The sequence below is a fragment of the Amphiprion ocellaris genome, chromosome 12 (assembly GCF_022539595.1).
Source record: "Amphiprion ocellaris isolate individual 3 ecotype Okinawa chromosome 12, ASM2253959v1, whole genome shotgun sequence".
In the NCBI taxonomy this organism is placed as follows: Eukaryota; Metazoa; Chordata; class Actinopteri; family Pomacentridae; genus Amphiprion; species Amphiprion ocellaris.
Genome location: NC_072777.1, coordinates 18,498,395 through 18,513,963, shown reverse-complemented (window position 1 = coordinate 18,513,963; position 15,569 = coordinate 18,498,395). Strand labels below are relative to the sequence as shown.

At 38.2% G+C, this 15,569-nt stretch overlaps 1 protein-coding gene across 7 annotated transcripts in view; it reads right to left on the bottom strand.

The window, feature by feature from the left end:
- Positions 1 to 15,569, bottom strand: part of lama2 (laminin, alpha 2) — a 308,893-nt gene that overhangs the window by 133,477 nt on the left and 159,847 nt on the right. For all 7 annotated transcript variants that reach the window (XM_055016148.1, XM_055016150.1, XM_055016149.1 and 4 more), the window contains exons 20-21: positions 14,162 to 14,248; positions 3,514 to 3,725 (exon numbers count right to left, since the gene is read on the bottom strand). In XM_055016148.1, coding sequence (XP_054872123.1) covers positions 3,514 to 3,725; positions 14,162 to 14,248 — 299 coding nt within the window. The remainder of the gene's footprint in view (positions 1 to 3,513; positions 3,726 to 14,161; positions 14,249 to 15,569) is intronic.

Genomic DNA, 15,569 nt, shown 5'->3' with positions numbered 1-15,569 from the left:
AAAGGTGGAGCTTTCTCTGATCGCTATAGGTAAAGTATTCCAGTTTGTACAACCTTTAATAGATACACTGGGCATTCTGTGCAAAGGAGGGCTTTCTAAAGCTTTTCCCATTCATAGACTTATACGATTGTTAAAAAGTTCGGGGTCAGCCAGACAATTTCATGTTTTCCATTAAAACTCAAACTTTTATTCATGTGCTAACATAATTGCACAAGGGTTTTCTAATCATCAATTAGCCTTTCAACACCATTAGCTAACACAATGTAGCATTGGAACACAGGAGTGATGGTTGCTGGAAATGTTCCTCTGTACTTCTATGTAGATATTCCATTAAAAATCAGCCATTTCCAGCTAGAATAGTCATTTACCACATTAATAATGTCCAGACTGTATTTCTGATTAATTTAATGTTATCTCCATTGAAAAAAGTACTTTTCTTTCAACAATAAGGACATTTCTAAGTGACCCCAAACTTTTGAGCGGTACTGTATATATTAAGCAAGCATTTTTAAATAATTTGAAATTCTCAAAGCTTAGGAAGTGATATTTTAAGATTGCACAAAGACGAAATTGTGCTGAATTATGAATCTAGTGAAAGTCAGCAAAATATGACATATTTTTCAGAAAATCCTTGCTCAAGCATTACTTTGGCACTATTGACCACTGAGCTGTTCAAGTAGAGGAATCTAGGGTTAAGCAGCTAGACTAAAGTCATCTGAAAAGAAGGTGTCAAGAGAAGCGTGTCTCATTTCCTTTTAAAAACTCAAGTGCAGCTGCACTTATGTACACAACTATAAGCATAAGTATCTATTTTTATATATGGCAGAACAGCATGCATTTTTATAAGGGATGTAAAACTAATAAAATAGCCACTGCATGTTATCATCTGACAAAAATCTGTACTTAAGATCATTATTGATCATGTATATTATAATACATTATATTTGTTATTATCTTAAATACATCAAAAGAAAATGACTGATTTGTACATGTGGCAAAAAAAATCAGGTTGCAATTGTTTCTGACTCATTAAATTCAAGCACGGATTTGGGTTTTGACTGGTTATAACACAGTGCAAGTTGGTTCAAAGTTCTTACTTTTTCTTTAAGGTTTTAATTTCTCTTTACTCCTACTTTGGGCCCATTAGTCCTATAAAAAGTGTCAGAGCCTCTGCAATCGACAGACTTTAAGAGTGGTAGAATTAGAGTTGTGAGTTTTCCCAAAGATCCCCAAAGAGTTTATTGATCAACTGTTGGAATCATCTATGAAGCATTCATTAAGTGTCAAACACACAGGAAGCATAATTACATTATTGAATTACTGCATATCCACTTTGTTCCAGTGATTGGACAATCGTGTGAGAGAGCAATTCACATATCTGATCAACAACTTTCCAATGACTGTTCCTCGAGTGAGAAATGGTCAGAGGAGTTCATTTTCTTGAATTTATTCCTCCGACAAATTGCTTTGTGGTCTAGTTTTCTTGCAAAATCAAACCATTTTCAATTGGGCAGCGAAATTAAACGGAACCACTATTAGGGGGAGATACAAAATGGCTGCACCAAAAAATGGCCATAGATGGGAACTCTGACATCAAAAGAAAAAAGAAAAGGATTTTTACAGTCTAATAGTGCACAAATAGACTCGGCCTGAACTCTCCTGATCCACTCAATAAAATTCATTAAGACTGGGAACGCTAGGGAGAGGGAGGCAGACAGAGAGAGAGACATAGACTGATAGAAGCAGAGAGAGAGAGAGAGAGTTGTAGTGTTTTAATAATTCTTGGTGGTCTTTTGTCATTTGTACAGGATCAATAACAGCTCTCCATCTCCCAGACACAAGCAGCCGATCAGCACTGTAGGAGAGCAATAGATCAGGCTGATAAATCAATAACCATTTAGCTGGGTGGAGAGGGGAAACAACTACAGAACAATGAACTATCAAATACACATTAATACCCTCTGTCAGCCTGTCTACCTGCTTTTGTGCTGCTCTGACAGTTTTATCTGTCTGCCCGTCTGTCGCTCAGCATCAGGTGTCTGTCTGTTAATCTGTCTTTCTGCCTGCTTTACTGTCTGCGCAACTGTTTTTGTCAACAGCACAGGTTTAAATGAAGATTTTCATAAACAAGTGCCATCTGTATGTCTATATTCCCTGCCAGCTCATCCTCTGCCTCTCAGTCTCTCCCTGTCTCTTTACAGGTATAGTTTTTATTCTCACTCTTGAACACAGCTGGCAGTCAGTGGGCTGCTCCAACATCACACCTCCTACTAGCACACGCACGCACGCACACACACACACACACACACACACACACCAGATGGTGCACTATCTATTCAGTGTTTTAGTAAAAGGATTAAAGGTATCATTGAGCAAAAACTACATTTTATAAGGAAATAGTGCTCTTCAGAGCAACGCCCCTGCTGAGACACACGAGAAGGACTAAACCTGGCTTACATAATAAAAACAATAATCTCTAATAATAATAATAATAATAATAATAATAATAATAATAATAATAATAATAACAATAATAATAATAATAAGAAGAAGAAGAAGAAGAAGAAGAAATGTAATTATAATTATTTCTTTTCATAATAATTCAGTGGAAAGCAAATTCTATTTTCTCTCTTGAAGTCCCAGTGTGGACTTTTGATTATGGACTCTTCTGATGACACAACTGTGTGTTAGCAAAATCAAACAAACTAATCTAATCAATATGTTGTTTTACCCAATTTATAGTCAGTGTCCAGCGGTCAGTTGTTGGGGATGGGAGGCGGTGCTACACACTGTCTTTTTCTGACACAAACACTAGGAGTCACTAAAGCAGTCCCTTTTTAAAATCTTAGAAACACAAGCTATAAAGTCAAGGTGTTGATCTAAAGTCTGACTTGTCATCTAATTAAACTCTTCAATCGCATTTTGGCAGAGTAAAAGTCTGTAATTTTGAACATACCATTCTACTGGAATTTAAACAAAACTAGTGTAACTTTGGCTAAACAAGCAGAAGAGAATTAACTATACCAATTACACAACAATAATTTGCTTAATAATTATTACCACTATGGCAGAGGCCTTTCTGTGTGTGGAGTTTGAATGTGTCTGCCTAAGTTACCTCTCACTACCAAGACATGCTAAGGTAACGGGTGACACTGAATTGTCCATAGGTGTGAGATGCATGGCTGTCTGTGTCTCTCTATCAGCCTTGTGATAGACTGGCAAGCTGTCCAGGAATATTCTGCCATCTGCCCTATGTCAGCTGGGATAGACTCCAGATCCCCCATCAACTATCTACAGAATAAAGCACCTATAGCAAATTAATGGATGCATAACTACTACTAGCCACCACACACTGGTCACAGAAATTTTTTTTTTTTTAAATTGTGTCATAAAAATGAGTGAATGCTTTGGTTTGACAAGAGTGTGTGTGTTTTTCATAATCTGAAATACATGGACCAAAAATTAAGTTTATAATGCTGGCTGAAAATTCTTGCTGTTAGTCTAATAACTTACGTTGGCAGCTCTTTGCTGTGATGGCGTCGCCGTAGTAACCTTCAGCACAGCTGTTACAAGCCAGGCCGCCATAACCCTGGCGACACCGCAGACACTGGCCTGTGATTGGATCGCAGCTGCCAGGTACGGATAGGTCCAGGTTGTCATGGCAATCGCAGGGCTGGCAGGAACCTCCTGGTACAGTGGGCTGGCCGTAGTATCCATTGGAACATCTAGGAGGCAGTGGAGACGTGGAAAGAATGACAATTCTGTTTCATGTCGCCTGCACTGTAAACATGGTCAACTGGCTGAGAGCACAGTTCATTTAAAAAATATAGTTTGGAATATTTAGAAGACTCCAGTAATATATATTTAGCATCATAAATTACACATATGCCATGTCAACATAGGTGGCAATCATGCTAGTGAATTTGCACAGATTCTGCTGCATCAAGGTTGCAGTAGGTGATTCCCGTTGGTGGCATTAAATAGACACTCATCTGTCTCACTGAGAATGACTGGGCTGAAACTGACTGCAGAAACTGTGTCTTCTTTTTCCTACAAACACATAACGATGCCATCAGGATCATGTCAAAGATCTTATTACTACATACACAGGAGCTTTAAAACATCTCAAAACCTGATCATGATCTCAGCTTTGTGCTTTCCAGTTGCAGCAACAGGATGTCACCCTGTAATTCTCCGACTCTCTCGTTTAAAGAGCAGATGCCGCAGCAACATATCTTGAAAATACAGTTGTACTCTGCTTTTATGAAGCACATGACACTTGAAGAAAAATTTTCTTCTCAGCTTTTCACTCAGAAAAAAATATACATTGGTTGACCTCTTCTTTATTTCAACTACAAAAAATGATTCAGATTTCAGCGGATTTCTTTTCTATTTCTTTTGTTTACCTTGGCTAAAGGCTGTTCTCATTAGAGCTGGCAACCAATATCAAAAAAAATTAAGCAATAGAGCTCATCCAGCTGAATCCATTGGAATTATAGGCAATGTTACAGTATGTTTCTCACCAGTGAGACTTAACTCAAGGTACTTGTTGGATAATTCATATTAAACACACACTTTCATCACACACACACTGAGACAGACATTAGTCCAATAATACACACAAAGAACTAGAGGGCAGGCCAAACCAAGCATCAACAGAAATAAAATCAAAGTTGATAAAAATAAGCCCTGATGGAGATTTCATAAAATGGAGATTTAATGCCTTCAAGCAGTTAGTTTCAAAATGGGTTACTTAGAGCAGGCTGTCTAGGTTTTATTCAACAGTCATATATATAAATGAATCTACATACATAACATACATTTATACATATATATACAGTTTCTGGCCATCGCTGATTTTAATGGAATATCTACATAGGGGTACAGAGGCCCATTTCCAGCAACCATCACTCCTGTTCTCTAATGCTACATTGTGTTAGCTAATGGTTTTGAAAGGCAAATTAAGGATTAGAAAACCCTTGTGCAATTATGTTAGCACATGAAAAAAGTGTGAGTTTTCATGGATAACATGAAATTGTCTGACTGACCCCAGATTTTTGAACAGTTGTCTAGATGTTCTAGCAAAACATGGCTGGGATAATGTCTGGATGAAACTCCATTAAAAATAACTAGATGATAATGTTTAGCAAAAAAAAAAAAAAAAGCAAACAACAGAAACAAATGAAAGAAATGCTGTCATAAAAACTATATCCTCTTGCATAGTATTATTACTGGAAATAAAAAGTTTAAATGGTCATTAGGACCCTAGAGCAATGACAAGGATGCAGAAATGTGCTAACTTTCAAATCATTCAAAGATTTCTATTTTCTTTACTTTCTCAGACTGTTTCATTTGATTAATAATAAGAGGATGTTCACATGCTGGAAAATATATTAACCCGAGAGTGCTGTGCCGTGACAAGAGCCACTGAAACCAAATAAAGCAGGTCTGAGCTGAAATAAAGTTCCACAGGCTGAAAAGGGAATTGAGATCAAAGAGGACACACAGAAAGCAAAGGCAGGAGGGAGAGAGGACAGAGGAGAAGAATGAGAGAGAGAGAGAGCTGGAGAGGGGGGGAAAGGTCTTCACATTGAAAAGAGAATTGAATTTAGAGAGGAGGGAAAAGAAAGGACAGGGAGAGGGAAAGAGTCAAGAGCAGCCAGCCATTATTACCACTGACCCTCCTTGGTACTCAATAGAACTGGTTTATTAGCTTCTGTGTGTGCTTGTGTGTGCACATGATGCTGAAGTGTGTCTGCATGGATATATTTCTGTTGGTGTGTGTTGCACTACAAGTACATACTTCTAGTCAAGTGGAGAACTGTACTGACAGCAATCTCATTTCTAGATAGGAGAGAAGAGTGAAGAAAGCATGTGTTTGTGTTTGTATTTAGCCTTATTTACAAGATGAATTCACTGTTTAAGGCGTCAGCTCTTGTCTTTTGTGCTCTATACAGCCTGTATAAGTGTGTGTAGTTACTTGGGTCGTCAAGAGGAAGTGAAGGTATTTATAGTTGGTGCCCAGAGAGCCTGAAGGAGATATATTAAGGGGGTTAACACCTGGTCAAAACCATCAGAGTGTACAGGAAATGGACGGTGAGCTCAACTGGTGCAGGGTTACAGATATAGAAAGAGAGAGGAGCTTGGCTCATAAAGTTATGTTCTCTTATTTTTAGTATAATGAATGGGATGTTGGTACCATAGGAAGACCGGTTCTGTTTCTCACGCAATTAATTTTAAAGCATTTTGTGATCAAGTGGAATTTGGTTTATTAACAAACTGAAGAGTGGAGGGAGACTTGCATATAGAGAGTGAAACATTAGTTTTTTGTTTTTCACTTTTAAAAGACTCATCAGTCCACATTTCAGTTTGTCAGTTTTCAGTCACCACAATGCATTCAAAGACTTGAGCTCTTTTTAGACATATGTAACATCATCACTCTGGTAAAGTGATGGCAGTCTACCATTCAGACTTACATCACTTTTATGTTACCGTTCCTCCACAGTTTCTTTCAGACAGATCTACATCAATCTGAGGCAGACATGGTATATTTGATGTAGACACACATTAAGTGATGTAGGATTATTTTGAGTCACTTTAAAGTTTATCTGGAGGGAGTAAGCCAAGTAGGTTCATTCAGCAAATGTTAGCCTGAATTTTATGATGTTCTGATTTCAGGCAGTGATTTCAGGGAAGCTGTAAGGCATGTTCCATACCTTTGTAAACAGTCACATGATCCTGGTTTATGGCGATCACAGATATGAAAGCTAAGTAATTCATTGCATTATTGTTGTTGTTAAATTGCGCATGAATGTACCCAGCTTTTTTGCTTTTAAGATGATCATGTGGATCCAAGCCGCTGTCTGATGCTGCAAGTATGTAATAAACTCAGTGAGAAGACTCTTAAAAATAGCAAACTAAACTTAATTTTCTATTCTATCTTTTTTTGACTTTGTGCCTCTCAACCTGGCCGGCCAGCAAGTTCAGGCCATTTGGATTCTATAAAGTGTCTGATGATACCCAGCCCTTCCTTTACCCCCTGAACAACCACACGGTCTCTGCTCTGATCTCATCATGCCTTGCAGATACCTTGGCATGGATGAAAAAACGCCACCTTCAGCACCTCTCCCAGCCAGTCCGTCTATACAACAAAAAAAAATCAACATCCAGCTTGAATCAACTCAACTCAAACCCACAAAGTCTGCCAGAAACTTGGGTGTCATGGTCAATGACCAACTAACCTTCAAGGCTCATGTGAACTCTGTTGCTAGGTCATGTCGATTTGTCCTGTACAGCATCAGCAAGATCAGACCCTTCCTGTCTGAGGATGCAGCATGACTCCTGATATAGGCTCTCGTAATATCACGCGTCAACTACTGCTGGTCGATAGCTAGACTGTTCTCCTCTGTGGGTCCCCAGTGGTCAAATAAGTTACCAAACTCTGTTCCATCTGCAGAGTCTCTCTCAGACTTTAAGACTAAAAACTCAGCTCTTCACTGAATATCTTTGCACTTGACAGACTGCAAAAAAAAAAAGCAAACAAAAAAACATCCTATTACATCTGCACTGCCTGTAGACACCACAGTCCTATTATTACACTTGAACTTGTTATATGACACTTATCCAGGTTGTTTTCTCCTGACTAGATCCTTGCTTGTGTTGTATCTACTCTCAGATGTGCATCACTTTGGATAAAAGTGTCTGGTCTGAATTGTAAGTGCCACTATAAAAAATAAAATTGAATTGAATTGAAATTGTTAACATTTTGTCAAATCCTGGATTACATTAACTACTGAATCTCATCAATCCAACCTTAATATTTTGTCTTCATCTGAGTTAGGTTTCATTTTCATGGACATTTTAGTTTGTTATAGATGAAAATTCATGGGGCAAAGCAAATGAGAAAAGTTTTTTTTTTAGATCTATACACAAAAACAATCCACTTAAAGTTGCATGGAGTGATTTAGGGAAAGGTTCTTCCACATTTCACCACCAATTATGGTCTAAAAACCTCTGAAAGAGCAACAATTGCTGCCAGCGTGCAGTTTTCACTTGTGATGTGTTTAAAGTGAGACTGAAACATTACCCAGTCCCTTGTAGTTAGATTGCCATCACCACTTTTATGAAAACGTTACCATCGTGTTCATTCAGACAATGAAGCTGACACGCTCAGAAGTTGCCAGGTTAATGGAAAGGAGTGCATGTCTGAACGGTGCTGTATTGTTGTACTCAGTCATTGTGTTGAATTGCAGAACTATCAATAATTTTCCCATAAAGCTGTCACTTCAACATTCTGGCTGATCCTCACTCCAAATATTGAAATTCTTAACATTATAAATATACAGCTGTCAACCTGTGTAAGCCAACAGGCAAAACTAGTGGAGCATTACTTGCACTTTAAAGTCAACTTTTGCAAACAGCTTTTTACTCAAAGCACTGGAGTCATACATAAACAATTCTGTCCAAGCTGATGACAATTGTATGTTGTTGCTTCTGTTACTAGGACGCTGTCAGTCCCATCAAACCACACCCACACAACACAGATGATGCAAATAACTTTAGAATTTTAAGTGCTGATAGCTCACGCGTGTATTTTGACTCTGGACAGTTTCTGAAAGTTCTTAAAAATTACACTGTATCCAATGATTCCCCAAGTTAGATATTTTCATAAGGCACTAAAAAGACAGTTAAAACCACAGCAGACAATACATCTGCTACTGGTAATGCTGAACCAATGCTCTGCTGACAAGTGACATGCTCTCCCTGGATACTTCATCATTATTGGTGCATGTGGTTACTCTGCCAAGGAACAGTGGAGTTATGTGACAATCGGCGTACATTTGTCTGTCTGTCTGTCTGCAACGTTGCTCAAAAACGGACAAACACATTTCGATGAAATTTTCAAGGAAAGTCAGAAATGACACAAGCACCAACTGATTTTGGCAGTGATGCTGCTTATAGTCTGGATCCACGGATTTGTTATAGATTTCTGTATCACTGCGAGATAGCGGCGCGTCGTCACTGTAACTATGACAAGTGAACACTGTGTCAGCTGTCTGCTGATGATCATATGATTGCGATCCCACTACAAATTGACCGCTGACGACTTATCGGGACTTATCCCATTGGAAATGATACATGGAACAATTGATTAAATTGTAGGGATGTTTCCCAGTCCCATCAATTCCTGCCACCCGCTACATATTTAGGTTATGCGATCATAACGTACACATACATAACACATGCCTGTGCTCAGTGCAAGGTCATTTTGTTTGTGGGTGCATCTGTATTAAATGGCCACATTCTATGGTGAAGTGATTTCTGCTATGAATTTTTTTCAAGATTTCAGCCATAAGAAATCATACAACGACTGAGCAGCCTTAGCAAAGTACTACGCTCTCTGAGTGCTTGTCATGTTGTTGAATGTTTTACTTTGAGCACCTGCCATGCTGAAAAGGGATTTTTTAAAACCTCTGTGATGGCTATATTAGAATTTTCATCAAATTAAAAGGTGCCCCTTCACTGATGCTTCATGTAGAATTACTGTCATTTGCAAGGCTGTTAACATTAATATCAACAAATAAAGTGACATTAGCATTAACTGTAACCCTCATTATAAATCTCCTGTTTTCTAGATGAAATTGTGATCAATTAAAGTACATCATATCCATCATATCAGCAGCTAGTTGCATTAAGTCACCTAAATCCAAATAAATGCAACTGAAAAATCACATCTGTAAGACAGATGACATCTGAACATACTGGAAAATCCTAAATAGCAGCTGGTGAGTCTTAGTGTTTTAGCTGACATATTTGTTAAGCAGCTGCATTAAAGAGCTTTCAGCTATATTCTAAATGGCTGTTTATGGACAGCAAATTGAAAAGCAGAATCACTTAGTGGTGAGTGGATAGTCTATTAGCATGGGAGGAATAGAGTAGCTTGTTTTGTTAAAGCCCATAACACAGACAAATTGGCATATTACAATTAATTACCACTAACAACAACAAAAGCACTGGAGATAATGAAGTGTAATGGCAGGTAGTGCATAGCAGGTATCAATTAGACTAATAGAGCAAGAAACACCAACTGCTGATTACCTCTTTAATACTGTCATTACTAATAAAATATTATTTTACATTACATCAGCTCCGATGTGTTCTGAGTCAATACAGCTCTCTATATTTCTCTCCACTTTAGAAAAGAGCTGCTAACTTTCTCTGACCGTAGGCTCCATTGATATCAGAACAGCACTTACACGCGAACATCAAAATGTATACACAGATGCATCCTGTATATTCAGCTGCACACACAGTATATACATTCACACACACATAGAGACTGAAATAAACAAACACAGGCACAAACACTCACAGGTGCCTGGTTTTAGAATGTTGCAAAACTGGGAAGACATATAACTATGGACTAATTTACTCCAATTTTCCACTACCTAATCTCTCAACCAACAAACAGCCACCTCCAATGGCATTACTATAGATTATGGGTGCTGCAAAAACTAGGAAGGCACCAAGAACAGTGCAGAATTCAGTGGATCAGCACAATTTAAAACCACTTTAAAACCAAACTGCATTCTTAAATATGTTTTGGGGTAAACCTTGTTCTACCAGATTATGCTTGTGTATGATGTATCAGAAATACATACATTATCACCAAATCTTTGCCATTTATTTTCCTCCTTTACTGTCGCTTCTTTTTAGCAGCCAATCAAATGACAATGAATCAGTTTGCCTTCCTGTAGCAAATGAGGTTTATAAAAAGACAAAAGGCAGACAGAGATATTCAGCTGTGGACAGCATGGCGAAGCATTCAGACTATGCAGGGCAGGGAGCTGAGGCTTCATGTTCACCAGGAGCAACAATTACTACAGCTGAAAAAATATTTTGTGCACCATGTTTCATCTCCATATTCACAAAGTGTGATATTTAAATTACAATAACGATAAATGTCTATACCCAACAAACACTCACTGAAGTAGCAAAACAGAATTATAACCTGTAAACAGCTTGCAAAAGCATTTTCATCTGCTATTTCCACTAAAAAAAATACATGGATTTTTATACTTTAATAAGAAAAGGTTTTAAGATGAATACATCAAAGCAGTTGATATAGTATCCAGTGTATACTAACGTATAAACAGTAACCCTGCCGTCCATGACAAACATCTCAAATTAACAAACTATAAAAGAGATAGCTAAGGCTGCATATACAATATATTTATTTTAAACTGTTGTTCAGGAGCGGGCTGCACAGTGGCTTGGTAGTTAGCACTGTCGACTTGCAGCTAGAAGATCCCCTGTTTGTGTATCGGCCTGGGCCTGGGATATTTCTGCATGGAGTTTGCATGTTCTCCCTGTGCATGCGTGGGTTTTCTCCAGGTACTCCAGCTTCCTCCCACACTCCAAAAACATGCTCAGGTGAATTGGTAACTCTAAACTGTCCATAGGTGTAAATGTGCTTGTTTGTCTCTATATGTAGCCCTGTGATAGACTGGTGACCTGTCCAGGGTGTCCCCTACCTTCACCCTAAGTCAGCTGGGATAGACTCCAGCCCCCCACGACCCTAATGAAGTTTGGGCGGAGTACAGAAAATTGGATGGATGGATGGTCCGGAGCACGAAGATTTGTGTTAGTGATCCCCCACCAGCCCTAGTTTAATTGGAGTCTTGTCAGTATCCATACATCCAGTATGATGACTATAAAGCTACTAGTTTGATACACACCATTCCATAATAAGGCACTGTGATTTATAAGCTGTGAAGCTTGTTACTACATTAACATTGTTTATGTTTACAATATTGGAAATTTCAGATTTAATGGCTAACACAGATTAAGAAATCCATGAGTGCTTATTAATTAATTAGCATCTGCCATGCAAAACTACCCCGCCACCCCAGCAGAAATCTTCTATTTTTGCATATTTCTAACACTTAAATGTTTCGGATCATCATACTCATATTTAGATTTATTTCTTATTTGACAGAGATAACTCACAAACTGGTTGGTCCCTTGGCAGCAACAACTGTAGTTAAATGTTTGTTACAGCTTGTGATCAATCTTTTATATCACCATGGAGGAATTTTAGTGACTCTTCTCTGCAGAATAGTTTTAATTCAGCCACAATAGATGGTTTTAGATCACTCCAAAACCTTAATTTAGTTGTTTTTGAGCCACTCAGAGGTGGACTTTCTTGTGTGCTTTGGGTCATTGTCGTGCTGTGTAAACCATTTGTTTTGAGCTTTAGGTCATGAACTGATGGTGGATATTCTCCAGGAGGATTTTCTGATAAAGAACAGAATACATTGCTTCATCAATTACGACAAGTTGTCCAAGTCCTGTGGAAGCAAAGCAGCCCCAAACCATCACACTACCAACACTATGTTTCACTGTTGGTGTCATGTTCTTCTTGTGGAACACATCAAGAAAGTTCTACTTTTGACTCATCAGTCCACAGGATGTTATCCCAAAAGTCTTGCAGCTCATCTAGATATGTGTTTTGCAAATGCTGGACAAACCTTTATGGCCTTTTTGGTCAGGAGTGGTTTGTGCCTTGCTACTCTCTCATGGATGTGTCTTCCATATTGTGGAATCATGTAGATGGACCTTAACTGAGGTCAGTGAGGTCTGCAGTTCTTTTGATGTTGGTCTGGGTTCTTTTGTGATTTTCTGGATAAGATGTTTATGCGTCTCTATTTGTGGATAATGTCTCTCACTATGGTTCTCTTTAGTCCCAAAGCCTTAGCAATGACTTTGTAGTTCTTTCCAGACTGATAAATGTCAATGACTTTGTCTCTCATCTGTTCTTGAATCTCTTTAGAATGTGGCATCAAGTGCTGCTTTTTGAGACCCTTTAGCTACTTCACAATGCCAGACAGGTTCCAATTAGTGATGTTTAGATTCAACAAGCCTGTCAGTAATCATATATGGGTGTGGCTGGTGAAACCGAACCAAGCTGCCTAATGAATTTGGTCATTTGGTAGACTGACAGCTTCACATAGGGCAACGTGGGCTGGATAGCATTTTTCTCACTATAGATCTGAAAAATGTATGTGTAAGAAACATTCCAAAATAGAAGATTTGTGTAGGGGGACAAATACTTTTGCATGGCTCTGTACATGATATCAATTAGGAAGAATTCATATTTGTCATACAACTATCAAAGGGTTTTGTTAAACAACCTGGGAACCCAAAGGTTAATCCATAAAGCATTATTAAATGATTAACCAATCATTAGCTTACCAGGAACTGGTGAGGATACTGTATTTGATGTTCAGCGTGTAATATTGTCTCTTATGTGTTCTGACATTAGCTTTTCTGCTAAACATATCACTGAAGATCTACATATAAGCCCTTAATGAAACCTATTCAATCCTTCAAAAGTGAGCACAAGGCTTTGTGTGAGGTTTTTTGAAGCATTGAAAAAAAAATTAAAAAGCACAGTAACTTTGACATTAATTATATTTTCCTAAAAACTAAAAGATACAGAACACTATTCACAATAAGTCAGAATTTCAGATATGTGCAGTTTCAGTTCAATACAAAAGAGTTTGAATGTGTTGTATTTCAGTCAGCCTGGGTGGTGAAAGGACTATATTTACTCAGTGTGCGTCATCACATGACAGCATAGCCTGAAGTTTTAACAAGACTAGCATCCAGAGAGAAAGACTTCTCATTAGTCCTGAGTTGGTAAAGAAGCCCACAGCTAATGGAACACAAATGCCACTCAACTTAAAATGTGCTATGGACAGAAAGAGGGATGGACAATGAGACATATAATACTCAGAAAACAGCTAATGAGCAGCAGTCTCCATTGTCATTTGGTAACAGCTGACTATAGGCGTGATTTATTTAGACATTTCCAGCAATGAAAACAATGAGCATGCACTCACACGTCTATGTACATTTCAAATAATGTAGTTGGTTCAGTATTGACGCCACAGTTAGATCATGAAATGTACTTAGTAGTTAATGCCCCCTGATGATATGTAAATGCTGGTAAATTGGAAAAATGGAATTGAATTAAATAGATACATGAATGTAAATTTCTAACAATGATGAAGTCAGTGATTTAATGTGTTTAAGCATATGTTTGTTTGTATGAAAACACCATTTTTCATGCTTGTTATGTGTTCTGACTGACTGTTACCTGTCGCAACGAAGTCCTGTGTAGCCGGGCTGACAGCGGTCACACAGCAGCTCTCCTTCTTCACCTAAGCGGCAGGTGGGACTGAAGCTAATATGGTTCCCATGGCGACGTTGTTGTGGTTGTTGTTGAAGTTGTTGATGAGTTCGGTAGCGTTGTCCCAGTGCAGAAAAAGGCAAGAAGAAGAAGATAAGACAGAGGCGAGTTAAGGCCATTGTTTGTCTTCTCATGCACACCCCTGGGTCCCTGCTTTCACTTTCCCCTGCTTACATTTACACTCTGACACACACAATATCTCCTCTCTCACACACACATGCATGAACTTCCGTACATTAAAACACTCCCAATTTTGAAAACACTCTTCCTCTCTAGAAACTGCAGTCTAAATGAGCTGAGAGAGACAGAGTAAAGTGATAGTCTCTTACCCGCGTTCTGTCACCCTCCCACTTCCATAAACTATAGATAGTTGCTGGCTCGGGTTCCAGGCCGCAGACTGACTCACTAGCTGTCTGACTAGCTCATTAATTTGTGAACTGGCGAGTTACAAATAAGCCTGTCTGATAAACAAAAATGTAAAAATTATTATTTTTTTGTTGCATTAACCCAGTTGTGACTGTACAAAACCAGCTGTACTTATGTGAACCCAAAGCAGCTGCAAGGTGTTAATTACTCCTGTCACATTTTTCCTCACTGTGAGCTCATTTTTTCACTGCAATATAAAGTCCTGCACCTGTATGGAAACAAAACAACCTAACAGCTAGAAGGAGAGGGGACTCAAAAAAATGTCTTCTGCTGAATGAGCCATCAAGTGTCCATAAATAGCAAGAAGATAAAAAGAAAGTGCTTGTTCACTTCATAGAAACTAAAAAAAAGGAATCCACATGTGTATTTTTCCAAGTGTCCCACTATATACCACCGTTCAAATGTTTGGGGCCACTCACACAATTTCATGTTTTCCATGAAAACTCACACTTTTATTCATGTGCTAACATAATTGTACAAGGGTTTCGTAATCATTAATTAGCCTTTCAACATGATTAGCTAACACAATGTAGCATTAGATCACAGCAGTGATGGTTGCTGGAAATGGGCCTAGAATAGAATAGAATAGAATAGAATAGAATAGAATAGAATAGAATAGAATAGAATAGAATAGAATAGAATAGAATACAATGTGCTTCATTGTCATTATACTGTGTATAACGAGATTGGAGAGCTTCTCCTTTTCAGTGCAAAAGAAATCTTAAAGATAGTGCAAACAGTCTCTACACAGGGGGCCTCTGCAGCCCTATGTAGATATTACATTAAAAATCAGTTCCCAGCTAGAATAGTCATTTATCACATTAATAATGTCTAGACTGTATGTCTGATTAATTTAATGTTATTGTCACTGAAAAAACAGCTTTTCTTT